The 23,250-nt window shown below is 39.7% G+C and overlaps 1 protein-coding gene across 2 annotated transcripts in view; it reads left to right on the plus strand.

Annotated features, from left to right (window-relative positions):
• RPS6KC1 (ribosomal protein S6 kinase C1) overlaps positions 1 to 23,250 on the plus strand; it is an 85,369-nt gene that overhangs the window by 14,254 nt on the left and 47,865 nt on the right. Inside the window, exons 4-8 of one of the 2 annotated variants that reach the window (XM_039697671.1) lie at positions 2,188 to 2,303; positions 4,250 to 4,343; positions 8,015 to 8,074; positions 8,884 to 9,246; positions 23,004 to 23,122. In XM_039697671.1, the coding sequence (XP_039553605.1) occupies positions 2,188 to 2,303; positions 4,250 to 4,343; positions 8,015 to 8,074; positions 8,884 to 9,246; positions 23,004 to 23,122 (752 nt within the window). Of the gene's footprint in view, positions 1 to 2,187; positions 2,304 to 4,249; positions 4,344 to 8,014; positions 8,075 to 8,883; positions 9,247 to 9,985; positions 10,312 to 23,003; positions 23,123 to 23,250 lie in introns of those variants that run through there. The other variant, XM_039697672.1, reaches the window with a different exon arrangement.

The raw sequence follows: 23,250 nt of genomic DNA on the forward strand, positions 1-23,250 counted from the left end.
CCTAATGCTATCATGATGCTAATGGGCTGGAAAATGCAGCAGTGACTAATGTTTCAACAGCTCTGTTCAAACGTATTTCTATTTTTTTTAGCTCAGTATCCGAAGAAACTAAGGCTTGTGTAATTGTGCCTTTAGAAAGTTGAACCCCTTACTGATGTGGCTAATATCAGCTAAATTTGAGAATGCAGGTGGTTGCAAATGTAATTATAATTCTGCACAGTCTGTGAAATGGCAGCTGAGCAAGAAGAGAGTGTGTGTTTTCATGCTGCTGAGGGCCAGGCAGGCTCAGCTCATACCTGTGAGGTTTGCAGCTGCCTGGGAATCAGGGAATGCACACCGGTCAGCCTGGCAGGGCTGGTCCTGTGTCCAGTCTGGTGCCCAGTGGAGAAACTTAGAAGATGTGGATAAGCAAAATTAGTTTTTAATGAGTTTGATGAAATAGAACAGGGAGAGATTCTTGAGAAACGAGGAAAAATATCTTACAGAATTTTTTTCTTGCAAAAGTTTTCTGTTTCTGGTATTGTTAGGTGTTTACTTCTTCACCATTAATTTTCTCCTGCATTGAAACAGCGTTCATGTGAATTTGTGGATTCATTTAGCTGGCCCATGCTGCTGTGCTTTGCTGAGGGAAGTTGTTTTCTTTCCATGACGTCCAATTTTACATGGAATGAGCCAAGAGCCCTAATGCACCCCCAGTGTTGCTCTGAAGACTTAGGAAGTTTGGTGAGCAGTTTAATAGGGCCTGATTTCAATGTTCCCACTCACCGTGGTAGCATTGCTTTTGCCTTCTTTCTGCCTGCTTGTTGCTCACTCTTTTGTACAGCTGCTCCTGTTTGTACAGCTGAAACGGCAGGGTGAGCAAGGCACGGAACCAGTCCAGCTGAAAATTAGCCCAATGATGTCTTTTCTTTTCTTTCATGGGAAAAATAAGCCCCAAAAGCTTTGTTTGTGATCTTGTGAGTATGTGTGTGTCTTTTTAGTTTTATTTTCTTTTTTCTGATACCACATGGGCAGGAGCTATTTACTTGAAGAATTTCTGGAAAGAATCCTGCTTTGATACTTTCTTCTGGGATTATTTTTTTGCTTGCTCTAAGTATAAATGAATTTTGCTTTTGTATTCAATGTTTCTTTTGTCCTCTTCAAAGGTTAATGCCACAGAGCTGTCACAGGTGGTTCTTATTTTTCCGGTCATGCTGTTATAGCAGTACTGTTTCTTGAACTTGTCTTCCCAGTCCTTTTTTTCCCCTCTGTATAGCTGTTGCAATATCTGTTCTATTCTCCTCCAATTATTACTGTTAACCTCTGCCCTTTTTCTTTTGTAAACTTGTAACTATTTCAACAACAAAGTGATGTTGATATAAAAAGCTAAAATAAGTTGCGTGAAATTGTGAAGGATGTGAATTTAAGGTAGCAATCCAAGGGTTTTCTCCTGAGAAGCAAATCTCTTCAGGTGAACTGTGGGATTGTTTTTAAGTATGTTTTTTCTAATTGGAATGTTTTGGGTGCTGGGTAGAGAAAAAGGAATGATCATACATTTTAGTAAATGAGCTGCTTCCAGCTCTGTTTACCTCTTGAATCCAGAAGGAGATGAGACCCTGTCTGCATGGAGTTACTTCAGAGGAAAGCTTCAGTGTCTGGTAGCAGGGCTTCACCATCTCCCCTACACTTTGTCTCCTCCATAAATGGCACCTTGGAACTGAAGATCTGTTTGGGGGCTTTTAGCAATACTTTGTTTACTACCCGCTCATATTGTGCGTTGTTCTTGAGAATACGTGAAGATTGCTCAGCTCCTTACAGGATTTGGGCCATAATCAAGGCTGACACTGACTGGCATATTGTCAAATTGTGCATGTATCATTTATTGTCAGATAACACTGGACATCCGTTAGTGTCTCTTGGCTAATCAAGAGTGTTGCCTCACATATTCTTACGATGAGAGGGCGAAGGATTCTTGTCGTAGCTGCCAGCTTTCATCATCCGAGCGGATTGCAGAAGACGGGACTCTAGGGACAACTGAGAATAGGAAGTTTGAAGATTTGCTATGTTCTCCTGAAGCGTTGGAGTGACTTTCATAGACTCAGGGCATTGTCTCCAGAAGGTTGCTTTTGTCTCATTTGTTTTCTTTTGTTGTAGTTATTATTGCAAAATAAATGTGTCGTTATTTCTAAAACTGTCAATCTGTTCCAGGGCGATTTGATGAAACTGTGATTGAAGAAAGAAGGCAATGTGCTGAAGATCTCTTGCAGTTTTCTGCCAATATCCCTGCTCTCTATAACAGCAAACAGCTGGAAGAGTTTTTTAAGGTTGGTTAGTATTTGCAGAAGTATTTGCTTCTTACCAACATGACTGAAGTGTAGTGCTGATTCTGCTTTACTTTATAAACCGTGGTATGGCAGTGAGCTGGTCTGACATGCTTTGTGAAGGGACTGGGGGTTTTCCATTCACTCTGGAAATGTGGCTTTAAAAAACCCCCATGCCACACCTCTGCAAGGTGGGAAGTTTTACGGGGACTTCAGGTGAAGGGATTTGAGATTTTTTTTGTTGAATGATGAGTAAAACCTATGATGATAAATTCCGGTGGGAAGTAATAAAAATATTGTCACTGTTCCTATATTTTCAGTAGGCATTTACAGTTTCAATCAAAGGAGTGAAGACTGTTTACACTGTTTCCTTCTGATCTTTGTGGACCCAGGTCCACAGCAACAAATTTAGCATGTAACTAGTCTAACCTGTTGCTTGTACAGTGCTGTGAGAACCAGTCTCCATAACAAATTTTAGGACAGTACATTGATATGGACTTCCTCTTTATTACTTCCTGTTTATTTTCAATAGTTCCTTCAAACCTCTTTATTTCAGTAGCTTAGTCTAACATTCTGGAAACTCATAAGCATAAATTTACATGTACCCATGATAGTAACTCTCTGGAATTAAGGAAATGTTGATCTGGCTGAGATGGGACTTAAGCATATTAATGTGTTTAATATATTTAAATGATATGTATATGCATAATTAAAATCTTATGAAAGCTTAAGATTCTTCACTTGTTTTTGTGATGAAGTTATTTCAGTGTTCTTTAAAATGCTTAAAATAATGTTCTTTAAGCTTTGGTGTCAATAAGTGACTGGGAGACCAAGTTAGACTATTTTACTTTTTGGTTTATTTGCATTTGCATTTTTTCAGTTCTTTGGAAATGCTTCTGTGGTTTTGGGTAGTTTTTCAGACCTCTCTTTCCTTCCTTTGCTTAATAAAAGTGTTAGTTTTAGCCTCCCAATGGACCTTTTCTGTCTTTGCAGGGAAATGAATGAAAGTGGGAAACCAGTGTTTTTTTAGGACAAACATGTCTTCAAGGGGGGTTATGCAAATGCAATAATTTAGGCTCATTTGTTAGCTGATGTGGTGTCATGCTTTTCTGTAAGAGAGCCTTAGGTTTGGTCTGTCATCAGCTCAGCCTGTGTGCTTTTAGCTCTACCCATGGATGGTTTTGTTCCTTTTCAGACTTTTGTGGCTGTGGAGAGAGAGACTTGAACAATGAATTCTTAAAACCATCTGAAGGGAGTGTTCTGTGCATATGTGTGTTATAAACTCCAGAAGAATGAGCTGGCTTGTGTGAAAATGTGCTGGGCTGGTTCAAGACAGATTAGCAATGCTTGTTTGTAATATGGTTTTGAAAATGGTGCACTTTTTGTTAAAGTGGCATGGAAAGTGTGCACCTGAGATGTGAAGCAGAAATTTAAGAAAAGACTAAAAACATTTAGGTGGTTTCTAATGCTATGGTTACTTCTCTTAGCTTTTATTCCTTTCAGGCTTGGAGAGGAATGTCCTCCTTGTATCTTTGTAAAGTCTCAGCTACGACTGAACTGAAGATAGTGGGTCATGAGTGGGACATTAGTCTGATGGACAGTCCTGTGCTTGGGAGCACCACTGAAGGGCACAGACTATATGTGACACAAGAGATCAGGAGCATTATTATTGTCTCCCTCTTAGGCTTGGGTGTACAGTTCTGTGTGGTTCAAAATTCTGAAGCTGCAGTAGGCTAAATATTTAGATATCTATTCAGTCTGTGGCAACCAAACATGGCTTAACTGAAAGTCCTTGTTTAATTTTGCAGGCTTATATGGTTTAATTCAATTCATTAAATTGATGGAGCACGCACTGATTAGGAAATAACATTTTGACTATCACTTCTATACAATGAGAATTTCCATAGAGCTCAGCAGCTGAGAAATTCCTTTGCCTCTTTTTTTTTCAGGGTGGAGAGGTGCATGATGGCTCTGAGTTGATTGGTCCTGTTGAGCCTCTGTCTGACTCTCTGACTGACAACCTGTCTGACTGCAGCTCTGAAGGTTTGCTTTCTCTTCCCACATAACCTCATAGCATGATCTGTTCTAAAGCAGCTCATAAATGGCAAGTGACAGATTTCTTCATGGAGCACTGGCCTCCAGTTTCTGTTTGCTTGTTATGGCAAAAAAGCTGAGCTGGGATTGGCAAGAGAGAAATTTGGCTCAGCAGAGCTGTCTGCACTTCTGGAAGTTTTATTCTAAAGATGTACATACTGACTTGGATACCATGTATAGAGTAATTTTAGTGGCACTTTTAGTGGTACTTGCACTAAATAATAGTATAGCTGTAAGGAAGGGTCAGTCAGCCCAAATAAATACTGTGCTAGAGTTTCTTGCCTGCCTCTAGGCTTTTAATTTAAGCATTTCTGTGTACCATGCAATATATTAGGTATTTATGTGTTTCTGAGTTAATGCTTGGTCCTTGTGATTTCTGTGGAATTCTTCTTCAACTCTTAAGTTTTCCTTTGGAATTGATTAATACTCGTATATAAATCCACATTATTATGCAAACATGTCTTAAGCTTATTTAAGAAGGGATCTGATCTTTCTGGCATAGAATTTGCTTTGATAAAACAATCCTTGCATAACAAAAAATTGGTTTTGTGTTCTAAGGGTGGTTGGGTAATTTTTTTTCTTGAGGTTGTATGACTTGGCACTGGGATCTCTGTGTCAGTAACTTTGTGCTTAGTCTTACAATATATTCTACATGGGAATGAGCTTTGCATTTTATTTTGAAGTACCTTCTATGATGTTAATGAACTAATGTCCCCACAATATTTTGTTCTGTGAAGGGAAAGGTATAGAAGTTGTTGTTGTTTATATATATAAACCCATATAGGTTTCTGTTTATATATAACATGTATGTTTATATATAAACATATATGTTTATATGTAGTTTAGTTGAAGAGGGCAGTTAGGATAAATAGCACTAACTAGTTTTAAAGAGTTTTAATGATTTCTGTGAAAGTTAAGATTTCAGATTCTGACAATGCACTCACTTTACACTATGTCCTATAAAATAGTGCTTCTAAAAGTGCTTAATGTGAACGTTTCTATTCATTATTCACAAGGGCCTCATTTTTAGCAGAAGAAAACCACTTCCTTTATGTCAGATAAAATACTGAAAAGAAAAAAATGCTGTAAAGTAGAAAATCTCTTTGATACCCTTCTGAATCGGCTGGAGGGCTTTTACGGGATCCTTGGAACAGCTATGAGCACAGGAGTTGGATATGCTGAATGTGAATTTTGTGGAGTTAAATTTTCTAAAAACCTATGTGTCTGTCATTTCATATTGTCTTATATTTGAAAGCAGATTTTGGTGGGTGGAAGGCTGTGGACAGAAGGAAAAATCTGTCTTTAAAACCTCTAGATGGCAGTGGCAATACTCGGCCTTGAGTCCTCTCCCTGACTGTCCTCACAGCCTCCTGCCTGCATCTGATTTTTTCCCAGTCTGATGATGGCAATTAACTATGGCTGGTTCCTCTGTCACTTGCTGTGAGCATGCAAGGGCCTCCACGTGGGCACTGCTCCTTCAGGCTGTTGTACTGAGAAGTAGCAAATCCATCCCTTAACAGGTGCTGCTGTTTGCTTTTCAGGGTGGGTTGTGTTTTCTCACTTTTATCTGTTCTTTCCAGACAAAGTTCATTTTGCAGAAGGTGTGCACATTAATGGTGGAAGATGCAAATTGACTGTGGTAAAAATGTTTTTATACCAAAATAAGCAATTATCTTGCTTGTAAAAGGAGTTTGGCAGTTCATGCTTTCGTAGGAATCTGCTTTGCAAGATACCAGGTTACCCAGGCTTTCCACCAGTTTTTGGAAACGGTGTTTACCTAGTAAAATTGCACACAGCAGAGACAAGTACAGAGATTTGTGTTCAATTTCAGCATCATTATTCTTATTTTATATTCCTGACAAAGAGTCATTCTCTCTTCTTCTCTGAGTACACTGGATGATGTTCAATGTCCCACTTCCTCATCATAAATCTTTCTATATCAATTAACTTAGCAGATTCTTTAGAGAACTTGATCAGGAAGTAATTTTTTTTTTCATTCTCTTTTTTCTTCTCTCCTTCTGGTTCACCATGTACACATTATCTTCCCAGAAATAATCCTGTGCACTTCAGATGCTTCCTACCCCATAAACTGACTGGAAACCCCATGACTATTGTTGTGTGGTGCCAGCTCCAGGCTCTAAACCTGACCTAAAGAAAAGTTTATTAGCTCAGGCTCTGTGCCATGCTAGCTGTGTTCATACAGTTTTTGGTCCAGTTGGCTACAAGACAAGAGCCAACGTGGTTTTGTTTGGCCTGTAGGGAGGGGAACTTGAGTCTGTGTGAAATCTGCTGTGTGGATGGGCTCTAATTCATCTCATCTGGGTGGCCAGAACACCCTTCCAAAACCCCCAGCTTTTCCATTCATGCTTTCTCTCTGCACTTTGTACATCAATCAGATCTGCTTCTACCACCTTGTACCTCTAAATGTGTGTTTAATAAATGCTCACCCCAAATTTGATATTGCTGCCCCTAAACTGAGCAGGTGAATGGCCCATTATTATTATGCTAGTTAATGAATCCTCTGTCTTCCTCCAGCTTTTCTGTTGTGAGTTTTCCTTCTTGCAGGATTGGGGGCTACACAGGCAGTTTTCTTCTCTGCCTGTACCCTTCCCTTTATGCCCTTTCCAAGAGAAGATGAGGAGTATTGTCTTCTGTGCACCCTGTCCCTTCTTCTCAAGTAGCATAGTGTCATATGTATAGCGTAGTGTCATATGTATCACTGTCCCTTGCTTTTCAGACAAAGAGTGGCTGGTATTTGGTTGTCCTTCATGTCTTTTTCCTCTCACTCATGTTAAGGAACTACTGGCTTTTAGAAAAACAGTATTTCTACAGTGCCTTCTTACTCCTCTTCCATAAATTGTAAACTCCTATTACTTTACAGCTGCAAAATGTAAAAGAAAGTTTTAGTTGCCTTTGAGGCAGCTTCTAGCTGCTGCCACATACTTTTTGAAAATAAGTATGGTATGTTACCTGGAAATGTGGTTAAACTCATCACTCTGACAATAATATAGGAGAAAGCAGACACCAGGTTTTAGCTCAGAATTTACTTTCTCTGTGCATGCAAACAGCTAAATGTCTTGACCTTGTTGCCTCTTTTATTGCCTCAGTGGGTACGTGTGCCAAGGTGATAAAACAAACTGCTACTTGATATCCAGGTGGCACTGCCAAATTTGTGGCTTGCTCCATATGTCTCATGCAGAGTACTATTCTGGAATGACGTTTTTGAGACTGAAAGCTGGCTTTTTTTTTTTTTTTCTCTTGGTGTCTAGGTCCCAGCTTTGAAAACTTTGTTGTTTTAAGTTTCCTTATCCATAAATCATCAGAGCAGAGAGAGATGGGGACTATAGTCTTGCTGTTGTTGAAATGAGGTGGAGTGTGAGGTTTGAATAATCCCCCATCCAAGCATGGACCTTTTTTGTTTTGTTTTTAAATCTTGGAAGCAGTGAGAAATGGCAAACCTAATACCTACTTTTAAAGGTGTGTTAACAAATGGGTATATCTCATAGCCAATCAAAGAGCAGTTTCATGTTATATACTTACAGGAGGGTCATGTATTTGCATTCTGATGGCAAAGGAACTTGTAATCTGAGTGTCAGAAACATTTTTGTCCTTCTTTTCAGTTCGAAAGGATTTAAGCGGGCTTGATGATGTGACACTTACAAGTCAGTCGGAATGTGGAGGTGAGATCTAGAAGTTGTCTCCATTACATTTGTGGAAATTAAATCATTAGAAAACCATAACTGAGTGAATGCCTTTTGTGGATGATAATCCTTACAGAATGAAATGGTATATATGTAAAATAGCTTTGTTGCCATTTATTCCCAAATAACCATGAAAAGTACCTGTGGTTTAGTTACTGAAGGTCAGCTTGCAGTAAGGGTGTAGTGACTTATGGCAAATGTAAAATAAAATGTGTTATCTCAGATTTGAGTGATGAAAGAGGTGTTAAGTAATTTATTTTACCATGTGTTAGCAATGAAAGAAGATTATATGTATTACATGTGAGCTGAGTGCTGCATGATGCGTAAGCTGACAGTAACTCTGTGTTAATTCTAACTCCTAATTTACTGTTTTCAGGATGCTTCGTCTTACTGATTTTAAACAGTATGTTGCGATTTCTTGCAACAGTAATTTGGCTCCTGCTGGTTGATTTTTATAATAGCATCACACAGGTTTAGTTTTGTAATTTCTGGAGCCCAATGGTGAGCTGCTTTGGCAGTTTAAGTTGGGTGTTAGTTGTTGGTTTCTTCATTCCCAGTACTGAAATGAAGACTAGCTGTCCGGAGAGTTTGTAGTTAATTTTTAAAAATACGTTTCTATAGGTACTAAAATTTTTTAGAGACAGCATTGCAATCAGGGAGTTTCTGTGGGCATTCTGAGGAAACTGTGTAAGTGAAAAAGAGCTAAATCTTTGATGGGGATAAGGAATTTTGAAGGCTCCTATGGAATATGAGCAATCTAGAGTAATGAATGCCTTTCTGACTTTCAGGCTTCTCCAGTGACAGTGACCTGATCTCTCTGACAGTCGATGTAGATTCTCTCGCCGAGGTAGATGATGGAATGGCATCCAACCAAAGTTCTCCCAGTAGAGCTGCTGGCCTTTGTGTTACTTCTGATCCCCCAGTCCAAAGCACGCTGGCATCTGAGCAGGAGTGGAGCAAACCCGAAGGAGAAAAGGAAAGCCATGGTTTGTTTACTGGAAGCTTAAAATCCAAGTCAGGCAAACAAGATTACTTGGAGAAAGCAGGCGAGTTAATAAAACTGGCCTTGAAGAAGGAGGAGGAAGAAGATTATGAAACTGCCTTAAGCTTTTATAGAAAGGGGGTTGATCTGCTTCTGGAAGGTGTTCAAGGTATGGATCTTCTCATGATGTTTGTCTTCTCCTTGGTTGTGTTTGTTTATGACATTTCCATGGCTAACATCAGCTTACTGCGTTGCAAAGAAGTGATCTGAAATGCAGAGTTACATGTGCTTGGCTTTCATGGACTTGATAGCTGTGTGCATGTGAGAGAGAGAGAAACTTTTCTCTCTAAGACTGAATGATAATTTAGGGTCTCATCTTCCAAGTGCCCAATATCTCTTCTGTTAGAATTGCAGCACAACCTTCAACTTGCAGGTAAGTAGCAAAGTGCTCCACTTTTGCCTCTTTCCTTTTTATTGCCTAGCCATTAATTAATATGTGGCACTTGCAGCACTGTTGAAACATTATTTAATTTACATGGTTAAGTGAGGATTAATTATCCCCATTTTACGCTTGGGAGGAGGCAGACTCAGGTTAACTTCCCAATCACAAAAGGATTAGAACTGCTCTTGTCTCACAGCCTCTTGCTTCTTCCATTAAACTATTCTCCTTTTCTAACTAAAGGATGCATAGAAACTTACATGCTTGCATCGCTAGAGGAGAACAGGGTTTTTTTAACCTTTTCAAAAGACTTTGGTCTGTCAATCTATATCTGCAAAAGCTGTTGTTAATAGACTGGATGCAACTATATGCAAATTTCTGCTCCTTGTACCTTGTCAGTAAGGGAGAAAATTTTTTCCTTTCTCTATCTCTTGAGTATCTCAAGTGATAACCTCATGTAATCTGTGTTTTGTCCAACAGTGGCTTAAAGCTATAAAGTACGGGGAAAGATTTGTTCTTTTCTGGAGTGAATTCAGGGTCTGTGTATTGTGCTTCTGTCCCACACAGATCAAATGAGGGAGATTAGAATTGTGCCTTTGTTTGACAGTGTACAGCACAGGTGCATTCTGCTGCTCCAGATCTGGACTTAGACATGAATGTACCAAACACACACAAGCAAGAAGCCTTTGCTGCATCCCACTGGGGTGCACAGCAGTGGTCCAGACCTTCTGAACAGTTCCAGCAATGGAAGTTACCTGCTGAGCTGATTTAATGGGGCCTGGCAAAAAATAATGGGTAGGTTACTGATGAGAACTAGAGGTGTGAGCCAAGATATGTGCATAGCCTTTGCTTAAAGCGTCTTGTGCTTTTTGGCAAAAGTAAATCCACCTCTTTTCAAGTCTCAGTGATGTCAGTAGGGTTGCTGCTTTGCTGCTTGTTGTGGCTTTTCAATAGCATCTTTCCTTTCCTTGCCTGTGTTGTCAAAATGTTTTTCATTCTTAGTGTTGAATATGCTGGCAGTCTTCTTTTGGAGAGCCCAGCTATTCTTTCTTTGCAAGTACACTTTTTCATAGACCTGTGGGCCATTCAGTTGTGATCTTCTGAAGGAAGTCCTATTTTGTCATAAACACTTCTATCTGCCAGCCATGATGCAAGGCTGCCATGATGCCGTTTTGAACTGCCAGTTCAAACTTCAACTTCAAAAGCTTGCTTTATTAAACAGTTTCAAACTGTTAGGGCATAAAAACAAGTCAGTCTATTGCATGTCAGTTTTGCTGTGGTAATTATTGTGTATACTTGAGTTGTGGCGGTGGTTAAACATGTTGGCTTTGAATTCATGGTAATCCTTAGGGTAATATGTTTGCTTTAAAGTTGTGAAAGACTTTTTGCATGTAGGTAACTTGCTCAACTCATGCACAAGAACTTGTTAAACCAGAGTAGGTTGAACTTCTTACTTGTATTTGCCAAAATTTCCTCCAAAGATTTCTTCTTTTTTGCTGTTGACTAGCCACTCTTCTGGATGCCTCAGATAACTGTTAATCCTTTTCTATCACCCATTTATCCCTGCTTTCCAGGTTAGGAAGAAATTCAAGGAATCTCAGAAAATTGTGGTATTCTGCTTGATTTTCTTGATGCCACTCAGTGCAGTGGGAGTTACTAATAAATTTTCAGTGATGGTTACCTGTGTGGTACATGTCAATGTTCGTGATGGATAAGGAGACATGCAACCAGCACCAGCACCTTTTTCTTTGCAGTTCCTGACATTGCATCAAGAGGGAGTAATGGGAATGAGTTGCATTTTAGGTGGCGTCTTATACCTTGGGATAATTGTACACAGGGTGGTTCCTAGCAGTTAGCTATTTTTTCATTTCTCTGTGTTACCCTGCATGGCTGTGAAGAATTCACTCTTTCCTGGGCATTCACACTAGAATTGGGTAGCTCCAGCTCATTTTGTCCCATTCTCCTTGAAGCTTCTGAAAGCTGGCAGAGAGACACTGTTGCCCTCTTCATAATGGCGGGGCTGGTCCAAATGTCTTCCTAAAAATGTGCTATCTCATGATCTATGAGGACAGTAAAAAAAGCAAAAAAAACCCCCAAACAAAACTTTTTAATGGCTTTGTGAAGGCAGTGTGTTTAGCATAAATATGTGAGCATTTAATGTATATTGCAGTAAAAACCCACAAAGCTACCTGATCAGTTATTTAAACACCCCTAGTTATGTATTTCACACAGAAAATAACATACTCCTTTCAAAGATAAGGATGGTCCAATTATTACAAAATACTTCTGCTCGTCTGCCACTGGTTATTTTGCACCTATTCGGTGTAAATAAGCCTTTGTAACAGCTGAGAGTGAAACACATTGTTCATGGATCCCCGCACACGTGTGCGGTGCCGTTGTCTCTGTACACAGGCTCTGCAGAACGCGTGGCCTCTGGAACGGGCCGCAGGTGGCTTTTTCCCTGGAAAATGCAGTGGCACGGGAATGCAGACTTTGGCCACGAGGTGGCGGCAAGGAAATAGAAATTGCCACGCGAGGCTTGGAAAGGGGCGGTTGTATCAGTGCACGGAGATGGGGGAAGGAATGCCGCCCACCCTCCGAGCTGCCGGCGCGGCGTGTGAGGCAGAGCGCTCGCTCAGGTGCAGTGCCCCCGGTGGCTCTGAAGGGTCGGGCGCACCTGTCGCTCCTTTAGCCTCAGCCCAAGATCTGCTGCTCATGGCTGCCTCGACAAAACCATGCATGAGAAAGTTCAGTGCTGCAGGTTTATGCACCTGTGCTGGTCAGTGTGAGGTAGTGGCTTCCCTAAAGGCACTTGAGCACACTTGAGCCTGTTATATTCCTGATGATTTCCAGCTCTCTGAGCTGCTGGCACTAGTGTTGGGCGAGGCAGGTGTTGTGTATTTGAGAAATGGACGTCTTGACTTTGTTTTCAGCTCTGTGCACATGCTCTCAGATGTACAGTGGTGTTAATTATTCTGGGCAAGGTGCATATGTATTTTCTTTTGCTGGTCTCTTGCAGAATTTAGTACTAAATCCTTTCATGTCCTATTTGCAGTCCTGCCAAGAGACCCAGTTTGTGTCCCTTGGGGAAAGACTGCTGCATGCTCGGAGGCTTTGGACTCTGGGTATCTGCTCCTTATACATGTCTGGCCTACTTCTGCTCTGTACTTCTCTTTAATATTAACCATTTGTCAGTGGGAAGAAGAATGAAATCTTGGACTGACAGTGTAGCCCTTGAACTGCACCTTTGGTGCCTTCCTGTTTCATGTATGCCAGAGCTGCCTTGCTTGCAGTGGCGGGGTAGCTGCCATAATTTCCTTTTTTTTTCTGAATATGTACCAATTCTGCTGCTCCTCTTGTCTTTTTTGGGCATTGTTGCATGCAGGATTTGGAAGCTTTTGGAAGACAAGTCTGTAAAGATTGTGTAGGATGGTTCAACAATTTTCTAGGAGCTGAAACCTTCTAGAATTCAAGGTTTTCTGTCTTTGTAAGCATACAGAGTATGCTAACTGATAGAAACTTTGGCTCACAATTATAGCTGTTCCTTTGTTTTGTTAGCATGTCAGAGCACTTTGAGGTCAGTGCATTGCTTCAGGCCTAGAGATGGAAAAAAATGCACTAATCAATAGCAAGCCACCAACTTCTAGCTGGAAGTTAACTCTGTTTTATGCAAAGCAGTGCATTCCCTGACTTTGGAATAGGGCATAGTTTATGTTAGGAAGAAGCAGATCATGAGACTGAAATTATGGAGAGTTTTTTTGTAATAAAGAATGAGTCTTATTTGTATAAACTGCTCTTCTTTTTACAACAGCAGCCTTTCTTCAGTTGTATCCATTATGGACCTGGGCAGTCTGAGGTGTGTGATAAACAGAGTTAACACTGCTGCTTATTGCTGTGTTTCAATAACTTCAGGCATGTGAAGAAGCAAGAATGTTGCACAACATGGCCAACCTAATTCATGTAGAAAAGTAAAGGATCTCTTCCATGTGTTTTAGAAACCAAATGTGTTCATTGCTGGTCTGTCCATGTTGTACATTAACATCAGAAGGGAGATGACCCGTTTACTCCATCGGTGTTTTGGGATGTTTATTTCACACGTGTAGCAGCTGTGGCTGGGCAGAATGAATATTGATTTAGTTTAGGCAGCATGAACCTTGTTGCATGAAGCATGTGATGCCTCTGGAGTGTCAGCAGCCACAAGCTGCTGGTATTCCAGGTATCTCTGTTTTGTGTTAGGGATCTACAAGTCTGAATAAGCTGCTGGTGTCTTTGAAATCAGGCTGTGAATGTCAGTTTTGCACTGCTCCATGCTATTTTAATGTTTATCCAGTAAACAGAGCTGGAACAAAAATTACACAAATTACTGGAACCTTGCTAAAATGACTGACTTTTAACCCAGAAATGCATATACAATGAAATGCTGGGAATACTTTGGACAACTAGATGATATTTTTGGATATACTGAAAACAAACCAACTTGTGCCTAATTACTGGGATTATGATGGGCTGTGATTTGAACTTGTGATGGAGCCAGGGATGCAAACAGGAGCATGCTTGACAGAATGCCAAGAAGACAGTACTTTATGAAAAGGGAAACAGCCATGGCGTTCCACCAGTGCATTTCTGGCTTCCTTTGCTTGTTTGTTGAATGGCACTTGTGAAGACAACTTCTGTTACCACACAGTAGCTATTTTAAATTCCTTTCACTTGTGAAGGCCTCTGAGTAGTATTCCTCATTGGTGTTAACAGTTTCTGAGCTATCCAGCAGATGTGTCTGGTTGTGACAATGTCTTTAAGGAAACAACAGACCTGTTTTCTGAGAAGGTGAATTAGGCTGTGAGCTGGTATCTGCAGGGAAACCCTCAGAGTTGTGCTGAACTCCACAGGGAAGGTTGGTGATGGAATGACTGATGGAAGTGTAATTCTTCCTGCCCTGATCTTAGGCTTTTCTGTTCCTATGGTGTATTATCACTCAACCTGTTTGCTGCAGAGCGTGTTTGGGCTGAGCTTTCTGAACAATGATACAAAGTGCTCCCTCTCTCCTAGCGCTTCATACAACCTTGAAATCACAGCTGCTGCTTCAGAAGAAAAGTGTGTGACAGGACTTGTCTGTTGATAAGCAGCTGGATTAAGAATGGATGTTGGAGATACTGTGGTTGGTTAAAAAAAAAGTCACATCTCACCATGCTGTCAGTGATGCTGAAACACATGCTAGTATGGACTAGGAACTGTTCAAAACTGTAATGTGTTGTCTTTGAAGCCCGTTGCAAACCATACAGAGCTTCAGAGCTGATCAGTGCTGTAGGATCCTTCACTGTGCAGTAGGTGCTGGATGGACTTCCCTGAGGGATGTCATTCCCTGTGTGAAAGTGCTGGGTTTAGACACCTCATTGTGGCAAAGCAGTAAAATACAGCGTGTGCCAGTAAAGGATGGTTAATGTATATAGTTAATGCCAGAAACTGGTTGCTGTATAAATACAGCCAGATTCGGCTATGTAAAGGAACACTCAAGGCAAAGTTCCATTTAAAGTGCAAGACTTCTCTGCACCAGAAGGCTGATAAAGGTCTGAGGTTTAGTACATGCTGCAGAGCTTAGAGCCTTGCAATACATGTGAAAGTGAATTGTAGTAATGCCTGCAAGCCAGTGTGTAGGGTGTGATGCAGAGATGACTCTGAATGTGGTTACTTAGCATGTGACTGTTAAAGAATTAATAAATACGTGACCAGGTGAGCCTTAAAAATCTCATTTTTCTTCCCTCTTGGGACACAGCTAGCTCCATTGACTTGGTGGTCTTCTGACCTTTCCAAGATTGAGTCTTTCCTCATAGCAGTTCCTTGCCAGGTTGCTGCCTGTGCCTGGCCTCTTTAACAGACATCTCTTCCAGCCTGCACTGCCTTTTATCTCAGCTGTTGTTAGCCACAACACTTAGCTGCAAAGTGCAGGAATCTTTTTTTGACTGTAGCTGTGTGGGGTTTCTGCCTCCCATCAGAAGACCCAGTAGGGCTGCCACAGTTCTTGCAGCATGCAGGGTAGACAGGGCAGACTGATTAGGTTACAGTGACACTGCTGTCTGCAGGTGAGAAATTTGAAGTCTCTGGCTGCAGAATTCAATGCCTTAGGCACTGTAGGTGAATTGAGGCAAATTACTAGCTGGAATAGAAAAATTGCATAGATAGGTTTAAAGGTATGATGCTGCATGATAATCAGTGCTCTGATTCTCTTCCAAACAGTTCTTGCATATACAGCTTCTCTCTTTTCACATTATCCTTTTCTCTTTTCCTGTCCTCTTTCTCTCTTAACTCTTCCAGTATCTTAAAATAGCCTCCTTAGCTTCAGAGTTGTGTAGGACTAGTATAGGTTTGATCTCTACAAGGCCTGCTGCTGGCTCTTCTGTTTTAGAGATTCTTGTGATTGCTCGGGGAAAAATACCATTTCCCATAGTAGTATATAAAAGTACATATGAATTGCATTTAATACATAAATATGAGTAGTATTAGACTGTCAGGATTTATGAATCTCATAACTGGGGTTTTTAATTTGCCTTTTTCTTTTTTTTCCCCTGCAGTAAACTGTTCTTACTTGAAGGGGAAGGTGTCTGTGTGCCTGGATTCCCTCTTCTCTGAAGTGAGGGATGTTTGTGGATGCTAATTATAATTTGAACTTGTGCTTTTACTCAAGAAGTGCAGAGAAGTTGGAAATTTCCTTTCTCTCCTGGTGGTGACCTGTATAACATCTTTCCCTGCTCTGTCAGTGCTCTTCCCCTGTTCCAATAGTACTTGTGTTGGAGGACTTGCTGCTGCTGTCACCATTTTCTTCCCTCCTCTGTGCTAGGATGTCACTGCTTGTCCTTTTGTCTTGAAACACTTACAGGGTTTATTGCCTTCTGAAGTAGTTCAACAGAAGAATATTCAGGAATATTTATCATATTAACTCTTATTTTGGTGAAATACCTTACAGTTAAGACTACAAGTATCAGCAGATAGATGGGAAGTTAAGACTTTCCTCCGTGAAATGTTTGGTGCTGTGACCATTCATTTTATTTTTTCCAGGTACATGCACATGAAAAGCTACCACCACCTTGTGGATTTAACATGAGAGTTTATCTAGAAGCAGATGCTTATTGGTTAATATTTCTGGCAAGTTACATTTCTTATCTTCAGTGTTACTGACTCCTTCTTTACTGGTCACTCAAATACATTTCACCCACACCATTCTTCTGTGTAATCTTAACTTTGGTAAATGTGTCAACATTTTTTTTCCCTAGAGAGATGTTTACCTAGAGATTTACATGACAGGTGTGTAGCCATAGGTTTTCTACAGGATGCAGAACTGGCAATTTCATAGGAAATACAGATCTCTAAGGGTCTCGGGCAACTTGCAGTGAGGATGATGTATGTAACATATGGACATAATAGTTACCAGCACACTGGAAAGTTGGAAGAAGAATTTGTAGATAGATACAATTCACTCACTGTCACAAATTTGTGCTTTGGTGTGAAAGGTTTAACTTTTAAGTGGCTTTTCTTCTTGGTTGATAGAGTGCAGTGCTGTCCTGAATCTTCACAAAAGCAAGAAAGAATGGTTCTGATAAATGTCTTGCATCTTAACAAATTTTGTCTCTCTCAAAATGTCAAGAAAAAAAAGAGGAAAAAAGATCACTTCAACTGTTTTATCATAATGGGCTTAACCTTTGTCTTATTATTTAATATTTACGGGTTTTTTTTCAGCTGCAGAATTTGATCAGCACCTCAAAGTAACTTGCTGTTAATATAAAGGAAAGCATACTAGAGCTGATGAGGTAGTGGTCTTATTTCACAATTCCAAGCCCCCACCTGCTGCTCAAATCTATAGCTCTTTCCTTGATGCTGCAGTATCCGTCTACCCCAGCACCTGCCACATTTCACTTAAGTAATTGTTTGAAAATTAAAGGTTACCCACCCTCCTGTGAAAGTTGGTGGAGACTTGTTCCAAAATCAGCAGCTTTTCCCCTTCCTGAAATAAATTTTGGGGTTATAAAACAGTGTCCAAAGTCATCACAAACCCGTGCTGGATTATGAGTCGCATTGTCACTTACGGTGTGCCTGAGCTTTTGTTTGGCTAATATGGACAAAGGAGTCTGCTTCACATGATGTAAGAAGTGTTTGCCCTAAGAAGAACAGAGGTCCTCTTGAACCAATTAGGCAAAAATAACAGCTGGGCTACCCACTAATAAGGAAGGTGCTGCTAAACCTCTTTTCATTGTGAGAAGAAATAAATCTTTTAAGGCTTACTCCCTTGCATTTTTATAGAGAGCAATTCTTTGAAAAATTCAGCAATCCAGCTGGGTGATATGTGCAGGAAGACTGTGAAGAAGATAAAGAAACTTTTAAAAATAAAAAATGGTATTATAGCTGTTAGATTTGGCAATTATAAATGTTTCATTGAAGATTTCAGTATTTAGAGAAAGTTTTACTGTTTAAATTGTTAAGAACGTGGAGTTTGGGGCTGGCACAACAGGCAGTCTGGCACAAGTTCCTTGTAGCTTGTTCTGCAAGAGGATGTTTCTTCCTGGAGCAAATCTCTTCTGATATCTTCTTTAAAGGAAGGCAGCCCACATATATTTTTAGTAAGTCTGAGAGAAAAGCAGGAAGAGCAGGTCACAGAGGATTGGGACAGGCAATATTAACTTCATGGCCTTACTTTTTCTGTGAAAATATTCCTGTCCTGGCCAACCCCCTACTCAAGTAGGGAGTGCACCTGTGTTGCCCTGACAGATTAACTCTTGCAGAGGAAAACCTTTAACACCTTAAGGGGGATGATTTGGTCCTGGTCAGGTACAAAGAAAGGAAGGAATATCTAGAAATATCTAGAATTCCTGGGTGGGTGCTACATATAATGACTTACTGATGATTTTGCGTTGTTTTTTTAATATGTTAGTAGCAAATGGCAGCTAGAGCTAATTTATATTCCAGAGAGAAACAGATCTTCACCATGACTTCATCCTGGATCCTTAGAGGAGAATAGTTACACATCAGGGCAAGTTTGACAGCACTTCTATGCATCTGAGATGTGTTCTCTTTGTAGTAGCCCAGATTATTTGGGGGAAAAGGACAGATTTTTGTCCATGGTCTTTACTTACCCATTTTTTAAATTTGTCTAAGTTTATTGCATATGGCCCCCTTTCAATAGCTTTTTGCTGTTACTACCTAAGCATAGGTAACTTTCCCATATGATAGGATTACAGAGGATTTGATGTGTGAATAAGCAGCACTTCAGCACTGAGTTAGCTGATCTCACCAAGGTGTGTCCCCTTCTGAGCTGCTATGATGTGTGAGTGAAGACTCTGAGCAGAAGACAAAAATACTGCTGGTTTTCCAGATGCCACTGCTGTACATTGTGGAGGTGCTTCTTCTTTGTGTTTTTCATTCAAATCAGTGCCCTATGGGCAAACAATCAGACAAGTCACAGAAGAACTCAATGGCACAATTATTCCAGTATTTGTGGTTTTCCTCTATCAAACCCTCAAAATCATTTGAATGTTGTTAGGAATATCTATGTTTGTAAATATATTGTAGCTGAGCTGTCTTTAGAAATAGAAATTAAAGAACAAATTTTAAATCATTGTCTGCTGTCCTGATGTCCTGGCTTACTGTTACTTTGGTCAGTGGGTGGCCTGGTCAGCCTTTCCAAAGCAAATTTTCATTTTAGGATATTTTAACTTCTTTGAAATAGGCAAAGCCTTTGGAAAATGAGGGAGCAGCCTGCTCGTGTGTGTGGATGAAGGCTTACATGTGCAACAAAGTAGCTGTAGAGTTTTTATATTCTGTTTGCAGTAATAGTAAACAGAGCATCTAAAATAACCACTTGCACATTGCAACAAACACATCATCATTTGCTTAAAAAGAGTTATAATTACAGTTGACGAAGCATGGACACCATAAAAAATGCATTAGTTTGGCTTGACACATTAATTACCTGTTTTTGCAGATGTTTTTATATATTGTTGTGTGAACAGTTTACAAAATAATTACAGGAAAGTCATATGGAAAATAAACTAAGTGGGTGGTTTCTCGCCTTAATATTTTCATTCATGTGAATCTGTGTGAGGCACAGCTGCTCTGTAGCAAAAGCAGAGAGAGAGGGAAATGGGGAATCTTGAGGGGTTTTTATTCTAAGGTCCCTATGATCAGCCTTGCTGCACTTTTATATCTTGCTTTAGCAATGTAGTTTTTAAAAGTGTAGAATGACACTGCTGATTTAATCCCAGTGATCAGGAGAGGGGAGAAGCTTTGATCCTGATCAGATGAAACATAAATCTTCTAGTATCTAGGAAAATAAATGAAAAATCAATATTATTTTAAGCAGGATGAGCTTTTATGAGCAGTTGTAAAGATTCATCAAAGGCTTTGACACAGTTTAAACATTTCCTGTTTGCTGGCATTTAAAGAAAAATGCCTTTTAAGTTTAAATTGTAATTAGAGAGATACCTCTTTAGATTATTGTGAGCTAACCACAGAGTGGAAATAGGAGCTCAATATGCTCACACAATGTTTAAATCAAAAGTTCTTAACTAGGAATAAATGATTATTTCTAATTTATTATAAAATAAAATTGATGCTTTTGAAAATACATTTTGCATAACTAAAACAAATATTTAATGACAAAATGTAACATTGCATTTAAAAAACCCATGTAGTCTGAATCACAGCTTTGACATCTGTCAGATATAAGGATTTGTTCTAGTACTGTGTTTTAGTGATTTATTTGGTTTTAAGTGAACAGTTCTATGACCTCGAATTTGGCATAAATGCTAAAGATTATTTTTAGCTTAATGGGGTCTTTATTGTTACTCTCTGTGTTTGAGGCTTTTAAAGTAGCATTTATTTGTTTATTAAATTTATATCCTGTATTTATTTACAGATTTTTGTGAGATATTGGCTGTTTAAATGGGAATTTGTATTGTGATGTAGTTTTTTACATTTTCTTGGTTAAACTAATGCAAAAAAAAAGCCAAAATCCTATTTTCATAAACCTAATTCTTAATCATCCACCTGTTAAAGTATTCAGAGACTGAACTGTTAATGATCTCATCTACAAATACAATGTGAGAACTTGTTGAATAAATGTTATTTTTTGAATTCACACCCTTTTTTATGGCTGAAGACTTTAATGAGGGGAACAGCTTGCAAAGGTTATTTAACAAATTACTCGGGAAGGAGAAGTAGAAGGAAAACTGAAATTAATGTCTTGTGAAAGTAGGGAGAACAAAGACAGCTCTAAGGGGACATCCTGGCTGGTTTGCGTTAATTACTGTAAAATTACTGAAGCATTGGAAAAAAGCAAGAAACATCCAAACTAAATACACATAACTAACAATTAAGCAATAAGCTTGACTTTTATGATAGCCTTAGACACTAACCTAGCAGTTTTCTAGCAGCCTGCTTGAAGGAAATGCTGGCTGAAGAGTTTATTGTTGCTGTGCAGATGTCTTGTTGTCCCTGAGCAGCTGCCACTTGGTGTGTCTGGGAGAACGTGGGTGCTCACCGCTGCATCGGCACGAGGAAGTTTCGTGGTGCTTTCACACTACCTGCAGAGATGAAAGCCAGAGTTAGTCCTGCTTTAGGAAATTGCAACACAGGCTTGTTGAAAAAAATACAGTGTATCTACTCTCTTTTGATAATGCCGACTTCAACTTCAAACAGTTGAGTGATGTTTTTTCTTTTTTTTTTATCCTAGGTTGGAATAAGACTGGCAGTCTTAGGAAGGGAATTTTACCAAGATTTCCCTAGGTCTCTAGAATGAGAGAAATTACTGAGATACTGATAAATATCCATAATATTGTATGCTGAAAGTGCACTGATTTCTTTCCGTCTCAAACAAAGTCTTTTGCAGAGCAGTCATGTGTCTATGTTCTAGGAGGGGACAACCACTTTTTCCTCCTACTGTGAGGTGGATAGTAAAATTTACAAGAGATCATTTATCCCAGAACTTGGAGTACCCAAAGTGTCTTCTGCTTACTTTTGATGGAGTCTGGGTGTGACGGTTCTATGTGTTTAGTCATGATATGAAAGGAATGGGAGTCTCTATTTTAAAACAATCCACCTTGACCCCTGCCTTGAATTCTACCCTTGAAAATCTTACAATGTCTTATACATTGCCACAATTGCACCCTGAAAACCTCCCGCAGTAATTTCTGAATGCAAGCATTCACACAGTAAGTTCTCTATCAGAAATTCCATAATAAGCTTGCCCTTTTTTATGAGACTCATTCTTGATAACCCACAATAATCTTGGGGTTTTTTTCTTATCAGTTACAAAGTTTCTTGTTGAACTCCTTCAAGGTTGCACTCGGGTTCCTTTCATGGCCCGGTCATCAGTGTCTACGAGCTCCAGTCTTCGTTAATGTTTGTTATCTGCCGTTGGTTGGGGTTTGTGTATTTGTCTGTTTAATTTATTGCCTCTCCTGTTCCTTGCCTTGTCTTTCATGTGGAGTAGCTATCGGGCAGATATCCTTGCAGTTCCTTGCCCTGTTTGAGCATCGGTTTGAGAGGTGCTGGCTTGCACCTGGCAGTGCAGAGCCTGTCACAGTCAAGGCTTCGTTTCTGCAAGTTCTGGATGGCCTCACTTAGGGCTGGGAGAGACTGTCAAGGCCATACCAAGTCTCTGCTGTCCTTCGGTCTTTTTCTGGGACAGTTGTTTCTGTCTTTTTTTCAGCATAATAATCTCATTTCTCTGTTATAACAGTTGTGTCTCGCAGTCTCTTATTTTGCTGAGTTGGGTGTTGTCATCACAGGTTGAGTCTGTTACAGCAATAGATCGCTCAGGATGTGAATGCCTAAACCAAAAGGAAAGCTTCAGAGTGAATTCAGAGTTTGTGTGGTGCCATGTTGTTCTCACCAAGAGTTTGGGTAGATCAGAAGTAATACAATGGTTGTTTAGGTGTCTGGCTAAAGTGAAGTAGTTGGTGCAAGTGCTTATTGCTTTCTTCCCATGTTATCCCAAGACAAGAGGCAAGGAATATGTAAGCATGGAAAATCTGCAAGCAAGAGTTCTTAGTGTCTCTCCTGAGTTGCCTTCTTGCTTTCAATAGCATTTCTAGACTTCATGTATAATTAGGAGAGTCCATACTGGAAACTTGAGGAAAAAAAGTTTGTTGTTTTGTTGTAAACATCTTATTCTGTCTTTCCTAATGGATGTTGCTTTTTGAAATATAGGGTTTGGATGAGTGGTTTGTTTCAGTTCTTATCTATGTTACCATAGGAACATACACCAAATCACAGAAATATTAGGAAAGGCTTTTTTTTACTGTAGTCTATAGCAAGGCTTAATTTGTTATTTTTGTAGAACTCTGAGATCATAGTACTGGATTTTTAGAAGATGCATATCTTTAGGTTTGATTATGAGTAACTGAAAGGAAATCAAAAAGGTTGAATCAAAGTAGTCATGTGCTTTGGTTACTTAGTACCTCTCTCTTTATAGAAAACCTAACTTTTTTTTCTCCGTTGAGGTGAATCAAGTCCAACTCGTCGAGAAGCAGTGAAAAGAAAGACAGCAGAATACCTTATGCGTGCTGAAAAAATTTCCAGTCTCTACCATAAAACCTCTGAAGATGCATCTGTTTCTATGGTAGGCTTTAATTATTTTTTTTCTGAATTAATTTTTTTCAGGATTTGGTATCATTAAGTAGCAAAGCATATTCTAACTTAAGGTTCAAAAGCTGTCTAGCATTTCTCTTTTGGGAGGCCTGAGGCCTT

Source organism: Passer montanus, unplaced genomic scaffold, assembly GCF_014805655.1.
Source record: "Passer montanus isolate IOZ18808 unplaced genomic scaffold, ASM1480565v1 scaffold12, whole genome shotgun sequence".
NCBI lineage: Eukaryota > Metazoa > Chordata > Aves > Passeriformes > Passeridae > Passer > Passer montanus.